At 35.9% G+C, this 21,467-nt stretch overlaps 1 protein-coding gene and 1 pseudogene across 1 annotated transcript in view; both read left to right on the top strand.

The window, feature by feature from the left end:
- The window catches only part of LOC149559653 (SNF7 family protein), a 129,696-nt gene extending 108,503 nt beyond the window's left edge, over window positions 1-21,193 (top strand). The window contains exons 4-8 of the mRNA XM_089824232.1: window positions 17,211-17,393; window positions 17,532-17,662; window positions 18,113-18,281; window positions 18,771-18,900; window positions 20,548-21,193. Coding sequence (XP_089680358.1) covers window positions 17,211-17,393; window positions 17,532-17,662; window positions 18,113-18,281; window positions 18,771-18,900; window positions 20,548-20,813 — 879 coding nt within the window. The 3' untranslated portion in view covers window positions 20,814-21,193. The remainder of the gene's footprint in view (window positions 1-17,210; window positions 17,394-17,531; window positions 17,663-18,112; window positions 18,282-18,770; window positions 18,901-20,547) is intronic.
- On the top strand, window positions 8,005-9,410 carry LOC149559654 (aspartate--tRNA ligase, chloroplastic/mitochondrial pseudogene; annotated as a pseudogene).
- Window positions 21,194-21,467: the final 274 nt, after the last annotated feature.

Below are 21,467 nucleotides of genomic sequence, written 5' to 3'. Positions count from 1 at the left end.
TGTATCGGGATGTGTGTTTCGGAAAGGTTCTTACTGTGTAGCTGACATGTTGTATGTGGCCAACGGACACCTTCGGGAAGGTTCCTCGAGATGTATATATACCCCCTTCGGGATCGTTGTAAAGCATCTTAGCATCATAAGCATAATGTAATGTCTTTGGTATGCGAATAATACAAGGAGTTCTATTGTTCTTATCTATTATCTGTATGTGTTGATTTCTTTACCCAGTACGGTCAACACTCAAATCTGATCTCAGAATGCTGATAAAGGCTCAAGGAATTTCATCAAACACTTTGGATACAAGGGTCATATGACTGATATAAAATTTCAGTTTGCTTTAATGACTCTTTTTTTCAATTAGCATCAATGAGAATTCTTGCAAGAAGATTCAAAACTGACTAAACAATGACCTAACATGAATGTGCAACTTATTTTGACAATATTCAATGCATATATGTGACTAAAACTACTTGCAATATGTAGCTACAGCAACAAGTAATTATGACAAACACTTTGGATGCAATCTAAGATGGCATTAATGCACTTACAACCAAGTGGCATTAATACAAACACTTGGTATGCAAAATTATAACATTATTTATGCCAAAAAAGAGAACCTATAGCCAGTTGACATTTTGACAAACAATTGGCATGCAAACTAATAAGTTGATCATGAATGGCAATAACATATTCAATTACAATAGTAGTTGACCAACAACTTATATCTCCTTCTTTGCAATAAAATGTCTACTACAATGATGCTATGAATTGGTCAAGACTCTTGGCATACAATTGTTTGACAATAGTGCCAAATTTGATTTTTTGAGTATTCACTTATAGCAGCAATTAAAATGCTTATGATGACAATGCCAACTACTTAGTGAATGTAAGAAGAACCTGGTAATGATGATGCCCAATGTTGTTGATGAGGAAACAATAAAAATCCAATGTGATTGGCACCTTCCAAGCTCAAATCGAAATACTCAAGTTGTTGTTGTTCTTGCCTGGCAAAAGTTTAGATAATTAATTGCAGCATCAAATGCTTTCCAATTTGCTCCGAAAACGATTGTCTTGACAATAGGAATTGAATGCAACAATACCCAGAATGATTGGCCTCCTCAATCGAAAGGTATGAGCAAAAACATGAGACTCACAGGCTGATCAACCTCCATGACAGCAGATTATGAAGGTCTGTAATGATCCTGCTCAATAACATAATCAATCTCAGCAATACATCAGCTGCTGAAGTAACTTCTCCATCAATTGCAACAATACATCAGCTGTTGCAAGTACAATAATACATCAACTATTTTACTCAAAGAATCTCCACTGTGAAGCACAAGATTGGACTTCTGAAGTAAAGCCCACAAGCAACAATAATTCAGCTGGTATCTCACAGCCTCAAAATTGCGTAACCAATGAGGGTTTTTGTCCCCAAAGATCCTCCAATGGCTGAAACCCTAGCTGGCTTCTCCACCAAATAATCACATCAAACAATCAACAATTCTTGGATGATGAGAATGAGGCCCATAATGTCTATTTATACTTTTTCCTCAAGAGGTTGGCCCAAAATCTAGAAGCTTCCAGAAATTATTTTATTTTTATTAAGTGACTTTATGATATATTATTTTATTTAAGTCACTTTATTAAATTAATTAAATATAAAGTTACCTTTTAATATTTATTTATTTGATAACTTTATAAATAATTAACTTAATACCACTTATTTATTTAATTAAAATAATTAATTAGTCATCCTCATAAAATATTCATTATTTTGGACAACTTAATTAATTAAATTAATTAAATCAAATTACCTCCAAAACGGGGACATTATAGAGTATAAACACATGATTTGATATTACCTCAATGTAATATCAAGAATGGCACGATTACGAGAATCTTTGATCAGAAGATATCCAATATAATGATATCATCTCATAATATTAGGAGCAATGGCCTCAAAATATCAAGTCGTGTGATACTCGCCAACTACTTCGAGTAATAACCTTAGAATACCAAGTCGCATGATATTCACCAGGTACTCAAATGTTCATAAGGTATGTGTACATGTATCACTTTATGATACTTACCATTGGAACATTAAAATCATGGCTTGTCCACAGGTATTAAATCCACCATGATATATTTATACAATACAACTCATAGATATCTATGTGACGATATCTGTCTTTTAGTTGATTGATTTACAAGATATAATCTATAATGATTTGCTTAGATATCAACCATGTGACATCCATCATGATAGAAGGTTTGACTATTGTAAAATTGTCACCTTACTCTAGTAACAATAAACAAACATCAATGAAAGATCGTCACCTTCCATGATGTTTCCACAAGGTCATGTAGTAACTCACATGGCATCCACCATGAACACTTCTAGAGGGTGGAACAAAGGCTTTCACCTCAAACTTTTGTCATAGAGAAGGATGCATTATAGTACATCTTAAGTAATCACCGATGTTGAGGCTCCCTCTCACTAAAGGCTTTGATCCATTACTTCAAGCTTGTCTTCAATTAAGTACAAACCTCACTTTGGCAAAATCTTGGAGAAAATATCAATTATCAGATCTTCAGTGATAATGTACTCTGAATGAATAGTATTCCAAGTATCCATCTACAATTTAGGCATTCGTATAAAGACCTTTTAGTTTGCACATATGAAACTTCATCTCATGAATCATAGTCCTTTGACTGCTACAGTTTCTTGATCACTCTAGAATCCATCTTGATATGGTCTACTCTCTAAATTAATATGACCAAGATCATCAAAAGTTGACTAAAGCATATCCTCTATTTGCTCCCTCTCTTTCCAAAGTTGCCTCTAATGAAATGTCAGGCCCCCTCTTGATATAGAAGGATATTCATAATCTCAATCATCAAAGATATTTGCTTCAAGAGCCTCACTTTATCTAGCATGATCATCAAATGACTAATGAATCCTAGATCAAAACTTCTTTGAAGCCACTGTCATAAGATTGAGTCGTGTACAACATTTGGTAGCATGCCTAATGTTCCAATCTTCTTTTCTTGCAAGAACATCAGGAAAAGATCAAGGCAAATAGCTCTTAGAGTACGTATAAAAATATAAATAAGAGAGACTATAGTGAGTAGACAACTGTAATACTTAATGATAATAAATAATTATCTGTACATTAACATCCTTGATACAAGTTGCTTCAGTGAAGGTCCATATGTGTCAAATCCGAAAATGCCTCCATATAAGCATTTGTCCAACAATGGGTATGGAAATTGCTTATTATTCCCCCCCACAATGTGAAATTCTCACTCTTATATCGTTGAACAATTTTGCATCACATCAAATATGTAAAACTTCTTTATGTTCTTCTTCTTCTTGGAGCTCCTCTTCTTTCCCTTTCAATTGCCTGCTTCCATATTATTGTTGTTTCCATGATTAGATGAGGAGTGCAAGGAGTGGCTCTCAACATTTTCGTCTTGCTGCTACATAAATAATTATCCCCAGAGGTAAAATACAGACCCTTGCCCACCACTGCCCATTTCAAACTAGAACTTTCTTGGGAGAAACAAAAATTTGACCATCATCTTTTTGTGTATCACTTAATGGAGCATATCTCTTGACCATTGCATATGTTAGTTTAGCTTTTTCTTGTTTTGATAACAAAAGATCATTAATAATTTCTGCTGACTTGATCTGGTTTGTCACGTTTGATTGACAACATTGATTGAGATAACATTTAAGTCAAGAATTGACTGCTTACTGGAAAGAATAATGGTCTTAGAGATTATTAATACTCCAGTCCAACTTCAGAATAATTGTCCGTTCTGAGAAATACTCTCGTGTTTGTTGTGTACCATAGAGGAAGGATGGGATGTGTAATTATAGATTCTTTCCAGTAAGGGTCGGCCTTTGATTACAGTTGGAGGTGAAAACGTTGTGACAAATCCTACAGTATGTGACACTTCAACCACATCAAACCAACTATATGAGCCGCTTCCTCCTGCCAATGCCACTTTATTCTAGTATGTAGCACAAGGGTTTGAGAAGTCATTTAATCTATTACACTATAGTGGGAAAATACAAAATGTTCATCAGATGGCTTTTCTGCTTTATATGTTTCAATTATCTACCTCTACAACCATAATACCAGATATCGACTTGTAGATAAAGCTTGGACTTGGACCGAATTTCACTGCCTGTAATTTCATTTGGTCAACTCAAGTTCTGCTCCAAGCTTCATGATGTGATCCTGAAGCCTTGATATTATAACCTTATGCAAGTGTATTCCAAATCCCTCATTGAAGCAGAAAAGTTTCCTCTGTTATATTCATCATGTATTGAAGAAACATTAGCTATTTCTGATTCTATGGGTATTTGGTCAATGATATGGTTCATCGGAAATAGATCTTTATAATGAATATGTGACTATTTTTTTTGTTGCATTAGTAACTCTTGTCTTTGGTGTTGACTCTGATAATATTATAATGAGTCATCGAAGTAGGGAACGATTCTATGGGTATTTGATCAGTGATATGGTTCATCGGCTATAGATCTTTATAATGAATATGTCGCTATTTTTTTTTTGCATTAGTAACTCTTGTCTTTGGTGTTGACTCTGATAATATTATAATGGGTCATTGAAGTAGGGAACTCTTTTGAGTCGGCTTATTGATTAAATATGTTGCATGAATGCTAACAGACCATGATATATTTATCTGTTCGACAAAAGAATGTGTGATACTTCCTGCCAACGTGGAACTCGAATGCTAATTATGCCCCATATTAAAATTCCAAATAACCTTTACAAGTATCAAATTTAATGTATTGACAACATATGAGAAAATGACATGTCCTATCCTTGTTGTTGATTGGTTCCTTCATCTAGCATTCAAGAATACAAAGTATGGTTTAGATCGCCAATTATATTTTGTCCAGTCAATCTTATGCGCTCATTCTGCAATAGTCCCAACAACATCAGGAATTAATCACATACTATCAGCACTATATATTTCATCACTCATACAATCTCAACACTAGCTTATAATACGAGATTTATAATCCCCGTCTTTTATTCTGCTTTCTCGATCCTGAGATCCCATGAATAATCAGATTCATCATTACTCTTTAATTTGCGGTGATTGTTGACTCACTTCAGCATTGTTTTGGACTCCCACAATAGGTATAACTTGTGCTGAGAATATTTAATAAAGATGCGAATGCTTGCAAAGAAAAAAAAACTATTATATTCATTTGTTTGGATGCATGACGTCTTCAATCTTTATATTAATGTTTTTGGCAAAGTTGCTTCATGTATGATTGCCAACCTCAAAGTTCTTGGCATTGAGTAAATGATGATGTCTGAATTGAGCCTCTCAAGAGCACTGAAGTAGGATACACATTCAACACTGATTATCATAGCTTATAAAATAAGGTCTTGATTGGATAGTCCTTTATCGCTTAGATGCAGAGATAATCTCACTATATTATTTGACTGCATTAGTGGACTCACCCAGGTAGATGCTCAATGTTGACCAATGAAGTCTAGTTGCACTGGTGGTAAGAAAGATCAAAGTAGCCACAAAATAACCTATCAAGCTCTACAAGTTCCTTCTTTGTTGAAAGCTCACAGGCTGGTACCCAACTTGCTTTGATACCATGTTAAGGAATAGAGATCACTGCAAATGTAATAGCACTCCCTTAATTTCTGTGTTTTCCAATTGCAACGATATCTCTTTCATTTATATTGAGGATGAGCCAAGAAGAGAAGTTTCTGGTCTATTTATAGCATTATATTCCTTTGGCTAAATCTGAATTGAAAGCTATACTCAAGAAGAAGTTAGTCGAATTTCTACTGGGGTTTCTGCTGAATTTCCTTGTTCCGAAGTAATTCTGCCATATTTTAGTTCGGGTCATATTGTTTAAAAGGAGAAAGGTAGTTAATATCCGGTTAGGGATATTACAGTAGTATCAGAGCCTATTTCCTGCCATCTTGTTGGGTATAGCCATAAGGTTGATTAGAACTAGTCGTAGATATTCAAATCGTATATGAGGTTGCACAGTTCTGAAATTTCTATCAGAGATAGTTTCAATAAAGGGGTGTCATCAAAGAGAAAATTGCAGGAAACAAGACATAAAGCATTTATAGGGCACTGAATGAAGAATCGGTCATTCTCTTGGGTTTTGAGAAATTCTGACCCAGATATATATATATATATATATATATACAATCAATAATAAAGGAATGGTCTGAACAAAAATGCAATTTCAGGTCTCAGGCAACAACACCCAATGCAGATAATTTTCCTAAATGCTGGAACATAAGTCCCAACTCATAGTTATTTTTGAAAGCAAGGATACTGTACACCCAGAAATTGCCCGTTTATGTCAAGTGATTTTAAATACAAATTAATATATTTCGGTTCTGTCAGTTAGTTATAGAGGCAGGTTTCAATTTGTGGCTTTCCCTATGTTGTTGTAGAGATTTCTCTTTACTCTGGAATCATTTGGACTATTGTCAAGGCACTTATCCAGGACATAAGAATTTAGTGAGCATTGAGTTTTTACCTCACTACTTGCGGGCTATTTCTAATTGAAGCTGAAGATTGTTTAGCGCATATAATGGTGATGCTGTCAGTATCGAAGCCTGTTAGTGACGTTTCAACCTTAGGAGATCAGAATAAGTCTTTGGTGCATGGCAAGTTTCATGCCAGTGATTCAAGTTGAAATCAGCAAATCAAACTCCTTTTTATTGCCGTGAGTTGAAAATCTATGTCAAAAAACCAGGAACGAAGAAATTCTCTCCTACATGTACACCTAGTCGTCAGTGCCTAGTAGACTCACACATCCCTGCGAAAACAGAGCCTAACTCGAGAAGCTTAGAAGGTCGGGAGAGTAATACAGTCATCTTCGTACGATCAAAGCAGAGGTTATGAAGTGTCGCAACATTAAACTCCAAGTTATAAGAGACGTTATCTGTAGGGTGAAGTTGAACATTCACCATATCATGAGAATTTATTTACGCCTATTGAATACCGAGGTCCACCATGCCATTTCCAGGAAGCAGGAATGTTTAATGTCGTGCGAAGATGTTTATAGGAAATGATGACAAAACAAAGATGAGGACGGTCTTAACTAGGGTGTAATTGACACCAAATAGCAACGTGTTTTAACTAGGGTGTAACTGACAGACCCAGTCGATGAGTGTCCCAGCGAATTGAATCGGGTGAAGGAAAATTGAATGAGTGCGGGCTTCAAACTTGCATGTAAGATCTCTTGGTAGTAGTTGGACGGTCACAGGAGCAGGTTTTCTGTCAGTAATGATAGACGGCATAACACAAAAGCAATAACTATTAGCCACCGTTACAAAGCATTATTTGCCAATTTCACCTGGCATTTTCAGTTGTAACAGCAGTGAGATAATTAATCCAGTGATATAAGAAAATCAGATGGAGCGATAATTATAGGGTGACACCTAGTGTTTTATTTTGCTGCTAGCATTTGATGTTGCAGGATCCAAGCAATATTTTATTTGACGTTTTAAGAAGGTGCGAATAACATTTTGAGCCGAGGAAGTTTTTATTTGACGCTACCGTGTTGAAGCATATACGATCAGAAATCTAAATTATAGATTAAAAGACATGAACCTATAATCGGGATTTGCGGGGAGAAACAAAAAAAACGATGGATTAATCTTAGGAAGATTTAACTATTCACAACCCATCAAGGAAAATTCGATTGAAGACTGTCTAAGCATGCTTACAGGTGGTTGGATGACTTAACAATAGTGCGGTATCTGCAACTGGAGCAAAGTTGGCGTTCAAGTCAAATGAATTCGTACCAGTGATTGTAAGATCTATAACTCTAGAAACAATGATTGATTAGTCTGAGCCAGTACTTCTACTCAAGATTGATGTGCAGGGTTGGGAATACCATGTTCTAAAAGGCGCCAGTTCGTTAGTGTCAAGAAAGCCTATTGATGCTCCCTACATTATATATGATGATACTTAGAAGATGTACATGACTTTGTGGAGATTGAAGCTCCAATTTTGTCAAAATCTACACTTGAAGGGGCCGTGATTATCTTGTTCCATCTCGGATTCAGCCAGGAGAACAAAGTACCCAACTATTCAAGGCTTTCAAGCAGATGTTGATGGTTTCAGGCTATGATAGATACTATCAAATTGCAAGGTGTTTTCGGGATGAAGACTTGAGAGCAGATAGACAGCCTGAATTTACACAACTGGATATGGAGTTGGCTTTCACACCAAAGGAAGACATGTTGAAGCTAAATGAAGATTTAATTAGACATGTTTTCCATGAGATTTGAGGGATTACACTTCCAGTTTCTTTCCCAAGGGTTACTTATATTGAAGCAATGGATCAGTATGGATCTGATCGACCAGACCTCCGCATCAAGATGAAATTAGCAAATGTGTCAGAAGTATTTCTTGGCTCAAATTTCCAAATTTTTGCTGATACCCTGGCATTTGGTGGAGTTATTAAGGCTTTGGCTATGCCTTCTGGATCAAGCAAATATTCTAACATGAATCTAAAGAAAGGAGATATTTATAAGGAAGCAGTTAAGTCTGGGGCCAAAGGTTTACCTTTTCTCAAGGTTCTTGAAAATGGTCAGCTTGAAGGAATTACAACTTTGATATCAAGCTTGGAAAATGGAAAGAGGGAAGAATTTCTTAATCTATGTTATGCAAAAACAGGAGATTTGATTCTTTTTGCATTAGGCCATCCTTCAACTGTGAACAAAACACTTGGTCACTTGAGAACATTTATCGCTCATGATTTAAGACTAATTGACAATACTGCTAGTGGATTAATGAAAGTAAAGGATGAATCAAATATGCTAGTTGCAAAGGCAACAGTGTGCCCAAATGCTCATTCTATGAGAAATAAGTCACTAGGAAGGTCAAGTAAACTTCATGTACACAACTCAGATGAGTCGATTTCTTGTTCACAATCCCTGCAATTAGCTGCATCAGGAGATTCAGTTGTTAAAGAAGCAGCACAGTTTTCAGCCCTAGTGGAAAGGACCTCAAGGCCAAATGATGGGTTGCAGTCATACAAGCAAATTCCTTTCGGGCAAAAACAAATAGAGGATCCTCTCCAGGCTAGCAAAGATGTTGATGATCTCATTTTCAAGTTAGGAACAAAGGTCTTGCAACAAGAAGAGTTGGCATCCACCCAAATTAAGTTTGGTTCTATAAACCATGGAATCCACTCCTCTACCCCTTTGAGTAATCTTGTGGAAAGTGTTGAAAATTCTGAACTGTGGGTATTCCAATCAGCAGATATAAGAACTGAAATACTCAACATATACAAGGAGTACCAAAGACTTCCTCTCCGAATTCAGAATGTCTTGTCATTCAGTGATTACATGGAGTTTCATCTAGACTAGCAAAATAAGACTGAGTTGGCAAAAAGTAAGTATCTGGAATTGGTTCAGGATCTTCTTGCAAGGGGCCTAGGCAAAAAAGTGTATGAGGAATCTCCAGTAGATCACGAGCATCGAATAGAGGTTCTTGAAGAAGATGAGTAGCCAACTCCTATTGATCTACAGCTTCCCAACAACCATGTGGAAGATGTTATCCACAGTACAAGTTTTTATGTTGGTGAAATGGAGGTTAGGGTTGACAAATAGGCGGGTGAGGGTGGTTGGACTCAAGATTATTGCAAGTTGGAATCTTTGTACAATGAGTCTTTTAATTCTAATGCCCATGGCATGAAGTCAGAAAAACATATCAAGATGACACTACCAAACAATGAATCGCTACGAAATGACAATCATAGAATGCACACCTTAAGGAGTCAATTGAAGGTTAATGAAGATAGAATTGTGACTTCTTTGGTACAGTATGATGGCACTCGCAAGTTGTTTGAGGATATCAATAGGAAGGCACGAAGGGAAGAGAAAGAAGATTGGCTTGTTGCTGATCTGCAGGTGGTCAAAACAGCACTTGAATACATGAAATCAGAATATTTGTACTTGCTTTCCGACAGGGATAACATTCTTAAGGTTGCAGAAATTCATATTGATCAGCTGGATAAAGAAAGGAATGAGATTATGGAGCTTAAAAGGGAGCTTAAGGATTCTCATGAGGCACTGAATGAGGCCTGATTTTTTTTATAGGAAGCAGAAAATCAGATTAGGACCATGAATCACTCTCAAGAGCAGGAGGATAAAGAGAGACAGGAATTTTTTCTAGAAGTAATTGATGAACTTGATAGCATTGAGCAAACGTATGCCTTGGATAATTGTCCCAAGCATTCAAGTACCCAAGTTTTAGATCACTTTCAGCTTATCGATAACCCCGTGTTTGAAGTTGACGCTGATTGGATTTCCAACAATCCTCTTTTTGAAATAAACGAAGACTCTCTTTTTGTTTATCATGATGAAGATGATTCTGATTTCAAGATATAGAATCCTGGTACGATTCCTAGCAATGAATATGGGTCACAGGATGGAAGTGGCAAATTGACTACGGTTATGCATCGTAGAACCAATCCACATTGGGTTCCTATTTTCACACCATACCGAAGTTGGTTGGATCATTTACATCAGCCTTTGGACAGATTTTGGTATAGTTTTGAGGGGAGTTATGTATTGGTCATAGGTAATGCTCTTTCAGCTTCATTCTTATTCATAGTACCTATGTATCCAGAGGTTATCTAGATTGATGATGATAGTATGGTATTTGATGCACACAAAGTATGGTATTTGATACAGTATGGTATCAGGTTTTGAGCAGTTCATTTCTTACATTATCCACTTAGGTCAGGTTTTCACATTCTCCTAGATTATACTTGGACCCTGGATATATTTCTATCTCATCATAGCAATGGGGCAGCGTAATCGAGTTTGGGATCCAAGTGGTGGCAGGTTGTATCTTTGGTTGGATGAGGATTTCATTGTGGTCCTATTCAGTTTGAGGCTGATTATAGTGATAATCAGTGTTGATTAGTTTACAAGTGCAGCATTTCTTCGAAGATTAATATGGGATCCAAGAATTTGGTTGACAAGTATTTTGCAGAGTGGTACCATGCTTCACAGTTTGACTCGGTTTGTCGACAGTTTGGGCTATTGGATTAACTACAGATTTATTGCTTGAGGGCAAGCAATCTCAAGGAGGGGAGATTTGTAATGTCCCTTCTTTTGGGACATTAGAATTATTAAGCAACGAATTTTCAATATTAAATTCGACTATGTTACTTGGAGATTTATTATTAAAGGTCAAATTAATATCTCATGTGGTCACAAGAGGACGAGGAGGAATAAGACGATTTGCCAAGGAGAAGTTGAAGAGTCACCGTTGTGAAGATATAAGGAGATGAGACTCATTCTTTTGGCATGCTTGATTTATTATTTTGATTTTCAATGCTCTCTTGTGAGAGTCATTCAGAAAGCTTAAGCTTTCAGCCCGTGTGAGGACGTAGCCCCTTGTGCAGTCAAGCAGTGGACGCAAACCCATTGTCCGTGGAGATATCATCACAGGTGTCTCATTGAGCTTACAAGTTCTCTTTTTTTCCAGTCTGACTGTAAAATCTGTGTATAAGATTGGATTTGTGGTTGGATGGTTATTGTATTGTTGTTGTATAATACAATAACGTTTTAGTTGATGGTCACTATATTGCTATTGTATAAGGAAATAACATTGTTTGCTGGTTTTATTATACCGTTTTGTAATGCATGGTTACATGTCGATATTATGAATAATGAGTTATATATTTGCGGAGAACTTTTTGGTTTATTTATAGCATTATATTCCTTTGGCCTAAATCTAAATTGAAAGCTATACTCAAGAAGAAGTTAGTCAAATTTCTATTGGGGTTTTTGCTGAATTTCCTTGTTCCGAAGTAATTCTGCCATATTTTAGTTTGGGTCATATTGTTTAAAAGGAGAAAGTTAGTTAATATCCGGTTAGGGATACAACATACACTATCAAGGTGGTTGACCCTTGAGGGGGAAGTGATAGTTCGTCTGTTAGAAATGATATATCACCAATATAATTGAGAGGGGGGGTGAATTAGTTATATATTAATCTTGAACAATTCTTTAATATTCAACCAAGTAAGAAACAATCATAAAGAAATGCGCATACACAATAACACCAGATATGTTGACTAGGGAAACCCTTGATCAAAGGGAAAACCCCGGTGAGAATGATGCCCACAAGATAGTGTACTAATCTGAATATTCTTGGTTAGAGGATGGACCCTGTTAGGAGTCTATTACAATACTTAGTACAATGAGTCCCTATTAGGAGACTTTGAATCCTTGTTAGGAGATTCCAACCCTGTTAGGATTTGTAGAGGGCAGCTGAACTCACTGTCGAAACAGCTTCAAGACCAGATCAACGAACCCACTGTTTAATTGATCTCGGTACTATTCCTTTCAAAATAATAGATGTGAAATGATCTTTAGCTTCTTCCTCTATCCAGTACGTCAGACTTCTTCACCTTCAGAGCATGCAATCAAATCTAGAACTCTGTGTCCATCAACAGTAACCCTTAAGGTCACTTACAAGCATTAGCAGATTACTCTGCTCCTCTACTTCACAATTCGCAAGTCTTCTCTGCTTCTTGATCTCCAATGATGATATCTAAAACTCGGAAAACATCTTTCCTTTATACCATACTCAATATTATTTCCTTGAGTCGGCTCCATACTTTATCATAAGTTAATTAAATGAAATACATATTTACTTAATGCTGTTGGCTCACAGTTATACACAATCTTAAACACGTGCGACTTTCGTACCTACGCACTCGTTGACGTCATCAGTGGTCAGTGTAGTGCCTTTGGTTAACTGCGCAACCCTTCATTTTAAATACAATGTGTTATATCAATCATACAATAGAAACTGTTTTCCCAATGCTCTATTTCGCTGCGGTTCTTTGTAAATCATTAATAACTTTTGTACGTTGTCGATTCAGGTTCTACGCACTTGTCCACATGTCACATACATGCTATAGTATATGTTGGTAAATGCGCATGAGCAGATACGCAATGTATTGTCCTCAATACAAAAATCACAATTTGCTGCTCTGTTAGTCTTTCTCAAACTTATTACTATGTTGTCATCAATGACAAACACAGTTATAAATACATCATAACAATGTTCTGCAATACTCCCCCATAGCATCAGCATACATGCTAACAATCTCCCCCTTTGGCATTGATGGCAACATAGATGAAAAACATCTAGTTCCAAGAATACCAACAAGTTTTTTCAAATCCTCTTCATCAATCAAATCTTGCTTCATCAGTGCTTCTCCCCCATAGTACAATGTTTTTCATGCCATACTTCTCCCCCATTGACATCAGTGTCGAAAGTTTCAGCAACCAATATTTCTACATCAAACTCTGCAACAACTTGCTAGCTCAATTGTCAAAAGACACTGTTCATATCAATATCAACAAGAGTCCTAGATGACTTTGTCCATCATAGATACTCCCCCATACAAGAAGCATCAGCATTCAGTCCAATCTAACAATAGTGCTCTGTACCCTGGACTGATGCACTTTTGCATCTTCTATTCTGAAGTAGGCAGGGGCATAACCCCAAGCATACCTCTTAGGTACAAGCTAGAGTTGCCGTTGCACCAAAAGATCGACCTATTAATGCCCAATACAACCACTAGACTTATAGAACATAGGAGGCGGTTAAGCCATGTTACGAATCCCAAAGGGGAAGGCTTGCGGTCAGTCCAACATCGTCATGTGTTTAGGTGGTGGCTGAGCACTCATCATATCGCACATGATTAGTCCCATTGACAAAGAGAACCTGTTCAGTTATGATGTCCACACAACATGTGGGGTCAACCATGATGCTTCATTGACCAATGCCAAGATATAAAGAGGAGAGGGTTCTCTGTTCTAAGGGTCATCAAGAGTGAATGTTATGTTCGTATTATATGGGAGGGATCGTCATTATGTTAAGGAATGGGCCATCACTCAAAAATAAAATATGATGGGAAAATTCACTAGCCTCGAGATCGATTAAAATCTCAAGTGATGAATCTCTTGTTGTTCCACCTCACCTCTGTAAGTGCTTGATGATCTAGGGGATTAAGACAACTTAAGTGATGATGAAGAGTTATGAAGTTTAAAGGATATAAAATGAAGAAATAAAAAGAACTAAATTAACTATACTTATAAAAACGTTTTAACTATCAAAAATGAAAAAGCTAATTACAAGGATTAATTGACAGCTTTCATGAGCTCACTACCTAGGACATTGGCGCGACTTGAGTACAACTATGTGGGTGCAAAATTTGTTTTGTATAGATAGTGCACAAAAATCGAGACACAAATTCGGGTTACTAACAAAAATTACAGGAATGAAGTCGGCCACAAACGAAAAGTGTGAAAAGGACTGTAAAATGGAAAGTAAAGATAGTACAAGAGAATAAAAGACAAGAAAGGACTTACCATTGGAGAAAATAGATGAATCCAACAAGCTGCTCTACTTCTAAGTTCGATGAACTTGTACACATAGAAACATGTAAAAATGTTGGGTGGCTGTTTGGTGACTTGCATCAATCAAGTTCTTGCCTTGGTGTTTCGACCTCCACAATAGATGTTTAGATGATATAAATAGCTAACCTTAAAAAGATAAATGAACAATAATGATAATATATCAAGAATATGATCAAGAAAATATGATATGCTTGACTAATTGTGAAATGAGAAATGTTTTGAGTGACTCCCCTTCATAGTTATGAAGCCAAAGCTTGATGAAGTGAAGGCAAGATGACCAAGATGCCAAAACTGAGATGGTCTAAGTGTCCCAATGCAATAACGTGCTCAAAGAAGTGTGAGTGTTGTCAAGATGAAGAGTGAGTGAAGCAACACGAAGGAAGATTGCAAGATAATGTCCAAGAAGGCCAAACAAGTGAAAAATCAAGTTTTAAGCAGCTAGCTCGAATCTTAGTGTTGGTGGGCAGTGGTAGGAGGTGGTACATTGCATGAGTGGCAATTCTAACATCTCAATGGCTCATTGCACATCTGTAGATTTGTAGGATGAATGCGCATCCCACAAATGTCTCCACTATGCACATGTCATCTGCTGACCAGTCTACGTGGCAAAAAATCCAAACAAGAAAGGATAAGGTAAAGTGGAGGAATGTAGAGGCTATTGGCAGGGCACTAGCATCCCTTGCGAGATTCACAACATGGTAATTGCCTCCTATGGATTCTATAAGTCTAGTGGGTTTATTGGGCATTAACAGGTTGATCTTTTGGTGTAATGACAACCACACTTGTTACAAGTGGTATCAAAGCTTGGTCACATGTTCAATTCTCCTCTATGAGTTACGTGGGCCTATGACAAGTGACGTTGGGGGGATTGTTAACAGAGTGCTGACATTTCTCGTGGGATTCATGACACGGTTACCCCTCGTGTGGATTCTATACGTCTAGTGGTTGTATTAGGCATGGACAAATCGATCTTTTGGTGCAACGACAACCACACTCATAAAAGAGGCTTATGTGGAATTTTGTCTTCTGGCTAAGATAGGCGCATTGCGAAATGGTAATTTACATAATGGTGCAAATTCACAACATTACAAGTTTATGTCATTTCACAGTTGAAACTTGGAGCCTTTGGGGATTTTTGCTATAATTCTAATTTCTAATCATCTAGTATAATTTGCATGCACATTGACAATGATAGCATTTGAATTTTGTTGATTTGCTTGTCGATTTTGATGTGAAATCTCAATTCAAGTCTAATGCTATGTATGAAGCTTCTACAATGTCTACGATGAATGCTTTATCAATGTCATGATATGCATATTGAAATTTCTCTATATTTTTAAAAATTCCCCCTTTTTCAACAGCCGTCTCCTGTCATCCCCATCCCCAAAACTTAGTCGAGCAATATTCCATGTCAACCCACCATGTTACATAAAATTAGAAACTCCTTGTATTTACATAATGTTTTTTGTTTGTTTATTGTCCAAATTAAGGAAAGATAGCTAATTAAATGAAACAAAAATCATAATCTACATAGCTTTGTCCGCAAATAGAAGTGGGCATTTGCAATACATCAATGGTTAATAGATTTATAACCTATCTCATATAATCAATCATATTATTAGCATATATAGATGATATATATATGAGTTAACACGGTCTCACAAGTTCAGCCATTTGACAATTCGTTTGTTTGTATTTTCAAAATTGCTCTCAGTACAAGGAGATTAAGGAATGCCAAACAATTGAAATAAGACGTGCTTCTCACAACAGCATATTTTGTTTGCATTCCGTGTGCACAAAATCTTGAAGATTATTTTTTTGTATCCAAACTTATATATTCTGCTAAAATGGGACCTTTAAGTTTTCTGCAGAGCAAATTTCTGAATACTATTGTACCATTAATTACTGTGCCTTTTATCTTTTACCATTCCATGATTTGATTTTCCCTTGAACAATCAAGTATTTATGTAAAATGTATAATGGAAACCACAAATACAAATCTCAAATCCCTGTCTTTCCTGTGACAATTATTTGGAATCTTTGGATGGATTTTTTTCTTGAGCATTAAAAAATTTGTTTGGCATAGTTTTCATTGTCCTTGACCCGTGGATGATAATAGATTGTTGCCATTAGATGGAGATTATTCACTTAGTTTTGAGTGCTTTGGTTGGAAAATCCTGCAGGAATAAGCTGAACAAGTAAGAAGTTCTTTAACAGAAAGCCATTGGGCTTTCCATTGTGTTATACTATGGAAAGATTCTAAAATCTTTGTGGAGGTTTTGAAGAGGCAAATGTGGTCATTATAAGCATATATAGATGATATATATACGAGTTGACATGGTCTTACAAGTTTAGCCATTTGACAATTGATTTGTTTGTTTTTTCAAAATTGCTTTCAGTACGAGAGGATTGAGGAATGCCAAACAATTGAAATTTCAAATAAGACATGCTTTTCACAACAGGGTATTCTGTTTTCATATCCATATGCACAAAATCTTTAAGACTAGTTTTTTGTATCCAAACTTATTTATTCTGCTAATGGGACCTTCAAGTTTTCTGCAGAGCAAATTTCTGAATACTATTGTAGCAGTAATTACTTTTTTTTAAATCTTTTATCGTTGCATGATTTGATTTTGGGCCATGGATGATAATAGATTGTTTCCATTAGATGGAGATTATTCACTTAGTTTTGAGTGCTTTGGTTGGAAAATTCTGCAGGAACGAGCTGAACAAGTAAGAAGTTCTTTAACAGAAAGCCATTGGACTTCTCATTGTGTTATTACTATGGAAAGATTCCAAAAACTTTGTGGAGGGTTTGAAGAGGCAAATGTGGTCATGGCATATTTTCTGGATTGTAGAATAGCTCAATACCTTCTAATTGACAGAGAAGACCATATTGAGGTAAAACTGCTTTCTGAGTGTATTGATGCATTTAAATGGGTAGTCCATAATGCAATGTGCCTGAAAAACTACTTTGATTGAATCTTTTAGCTCCACAGCTTTAATTTCATGTTAATTTTCTCGGTTTTCCTTTGACAGGGTGTAAAAATATCTCTGATCTCAGTTCCTGTGATTAATGTTTCACAATTGGATTATGACATTCTGCATTTGCATTGGACACTGGACAGGCTTCAAAAACAGCTTGGAGTGATTGATACACGATGTAAGAAGTAATGACCATATTCTTCGACCATTTTCAGTTTCATATAGAGAAAACATGCACTGTAGCAACTTAAGAAATATACATTAAGTTTACAAACAACCTTAAACCGCACAAGCTAAGAACAAAATGCCTTTGTTCCCATATCTATGGATTGAACTAATATTGCTTTCCTTAATGTGGTCCTAAATGCTAATAGTATTCTGGCAACAGCTAACAGAGTTTATCCAGATTCTTTGTACTGAAAGAAGGGTTGATTTTTCTGTGATTTTGGCCCAAAAAAATTATGAAAAATATCAGCCACTGAAAATGTGTATATGGTGGATTTAAGTTAAGGTAGAATAGGGACGCACAATCTGATTTTGTGCATGATGATTAGAATGGAAAGCAGTTAGAATGGGGATGTATAATCTGATTTTGTGGATGATTCATGATGATTAAAATGTAAGGCATTTGGCAGGTCAAAGACATTGGCATTATCTGCAATTCAGAGTGGAAACAAACAAGTTGCTCTCAGACATGTACGTTACATGAAGATGGCATTAGAAAGTAAAGAAAAATGCATTGGATTCATGGACAGAGTGGAAGAGGTTCTTGGTGTAATAGCGGATACTGAATCAACAAAAAAGGTAAAGCTCACAAATCCAATTTCAATTCTTTTTATACAAAGTATGTAGAAAAAAATTGATGAGAAATTAAAATTAAAATTCATTTAATCAAATGACCAAAGTGCCCAAATTGACTGAAACATACCATTTATCTATATTGGTACATCTGCTGTAAGGCTATAACCAATGAGGAACTGGTTAAACCATCTTCTACATTTAATACACCTGATATATACAGCTCATTACACTTGATAAGAAAAGATTAGAATAAATGAAAGGATACCATTTTTAAAAGAAGGCTGCTTGATGAGCTTCTGAATAAAATCAGCCAAATGAGGATGAAACCTTGACATGTTTTTTTGTCTGAAGGAAAAACATTGACATGTGAGAGAAAACTTTAGTGAAGTTTGAACAAATATTCTTTCCGTACCCAACAAGTGATATGTTATATAGCAACAATATTGCATTGCAACCAGGCCGAATTCCACTTTATATTATTTTCTTTCACAGGTCAGTGAAGCTATTCAAATTGGTGCACAAGCAATAAAGGAAAATGGCATCAGTGTTGAAGAAGTCCGTGCATGTCTACAGGATCTTGATGAGAGTGTTGCTTTGCAAAGAGAGATGGAAGATTCCTTGGGTAAGTTTCCTTCCATAGCCGTTTACTTCTGTTGTCGAAATTATTCTCTGATACCTATTGTGTCTAATCTGCTCATTTTTCTTGCATGGTTGGGACTATGTAACATTGGTATTTAAGGGCTGAATTCAGCCTTGCTTAAGTGAATGCATATATCAATGCTACAACTTTTTTTAAGATATATAATTTTTGTGAGTAGTTATTTCTTCTTTGCTTGTAATTGCCATCTGGGCCTGCATTTGTCATTCATATATGGCTTTCAGAACCTGAGTATGGCTGCATGATTCCATCCTCGTTGGAAGTTAGACTTTTTAGCATGGTTCCATATAGTTTCAGAATGAAGAGATGGTGGACGGGGTCTTGGGAATAGAAGCACCATGTACCCAAATTTAGGGACAGTACTCGAAAAGTTGCTTTCAAAAAAGTAAAAGAAATTTTAAGCTATTTTTATGCAAGTTGAAATTGTAAACAAGATGATTCAATTCAACCAAGAATGTATGGAAACTTTTGAATATCATGATTCATAATTACATCAGATTTCAAGTACAATGAACCAATGCCTTGGTAATCTAATTATCCTCTTCAACACCATTGAAAACTCTTCTTTGCTAGAATTGTTGGACCTATTTATCAGAATATCCCTCAAATGGAAATCAATCAGATTTCAAGTACAATGAACCAATGCCTTGGTAATCTAATTATCCTCTTCAACACCATTGAAAACTCTTCTTTGCTAGAATTGTTGGACCTATTTATCAGAATATCCCTCAAATGGAAATCAACTAACCTTTCTCCCATGGCTTGCTCCTTATGATTTTGCATGGACACCTTTGGGTCTACATCCCAACTATTCTATTGGTGTCTCTATGTATGCAAGCAACTTGCGGTCCATGAGATATGCAAGGCACAATATACAACCACAGGTTTCTTTTCTCACCCAGAGGTAAGTGTGTTACGCATAGAGTGGATGAAACAATCTGAACCAATTTCTCTGAATAGCAAAGGAACTATAGAGTAGTTAGAATTTCTCTATGAAATGAAAAATAAAATCCATACTGGATAAAATAATATTTTTTCAGGAATTGGACAGTCCACGCGAAATTAGACTATTCAAGTCAGTCCAAGAAATCAACATCTGGCCGGAATTGAACCACCTACAGCTGGATTTGGTAACAATGGAAAAAACTAGGAAGCACACTGTCTTGTCATACATGATTTTGTGAAAAGCAATTAAATACACTTTTTCCCATCTTCGTAGTAAAGATTTATAAATCATGGTCAATGATTTTGAATATACCATAAAGGTATGTTGTTAGTAACATAACCTTGAAATGCTACCGACCGGTTTACAGGGCACCATGCTGATACTCAAGATTTTGCATTTAATTGTTTTCCTGAAGGAAAACTTTATGAAATATCTAAGAAAAATTACCAGTGCCAAAGAAAAATCTTTATTCATCATGGTGTGTGATCTCTTGATCATTGTTGTGTATCTAATATTGTTTGCAAACAAAAGATATTATTCAATTACACACATTCTAACTATTCACATCTAATCTAAGTGTTTCACTCTTTGGAAGTGTAATCCGATTTCCAGTGTTTGCATAAAATGTTTTGATCTCCACTGAAACCAAACTTTGTGTAATGCAGGGGCAAAATCAATTTCATCCATTGACATGGAAAATGAAGACCTGGAGGAGGACTTCGAAAGACTTGAGATGGAACTTGAAGATGAAAATTTATTGAGTAAATTGGGTGCTTCACGGGATAAAATGTTTGTTTCAGAGGGTAAACTGAATGACTTAGAGAACAAAACACTTGCTTCAGATGCTGCAAAAGAAACTGAATCTCTGGAGGCAGCACGGGAACATTTACTGTCTCAGGCTCTGTCAAAACTGGTGCTTGAACCTGCTTAAGACATAATTTTATGGACGAGAAATTTGTGGAACCCATTGAATCTCAGTGTATATGAATCTTCAGCCTGGATGCCACTTTTCTTTCTGTGGAAAGATCTGCCCCAGCTGTATCTCCTTTCTCCTGTTTATAGTATTATTGTAAATTCTGAAACCATAGTTCAACTATTTAGTCAGATATCTGACATCGTCTTCAAGAATTTGCTATTTTTCAGTTCAGAAAACTTTAAACCTAACTGGTGTTGTGTTATCATGCTGTGAAACAAACAATGACAAACTCGAAGCTTGAAAATAATTTTGGACGCGCTGCAGGCAGATACATAAATGCTTTGTTAGAAGTTTATAAATATTAGAGCATATATGGAGAGACCGATTTCATCTCATTAGATCTTGTAAAGCACTAGGCTATCCTCTAGAGCATAGAAGGGAAATAAAAACTGAAGTAAATTTAAATTCATTTATCATTTCTGATAATATAGAGATAATTAGGACAAGCGGTAAATAATTTATAACTAAAATAAATTTAGATATTTAAGCTTCAGACCTATTCACTTTGACAGTCCTTGTTGGTTAATTAATTATTATAAGTGGCACCTTCAAATTGAAGAATAATTTGCTTATTCATTGTTTAGAATAAAATAAATAATCAAAAGATTA

The sequence above is a fragment of the Cupressus sempervirens genome, chromosome 4 (assembly GCF_028749045.1).
Source record: "Cupressus sempervirens isolate cs-2001-9-10 chromosome 4, ASM2874904v1, whole genome shotgun sequence".
NCBI lineage: Eukaryota > Viridiplantae > Streptophyta > Pinopsida > Cupressales > Cupressaceae > Cupressus > Cupressus sempervirens.
The sequence above is the reverse complement of the archived record's forward strand: the minus strand, read 5'-3'. Positions and strand labels throughout refer to the sequence as shown.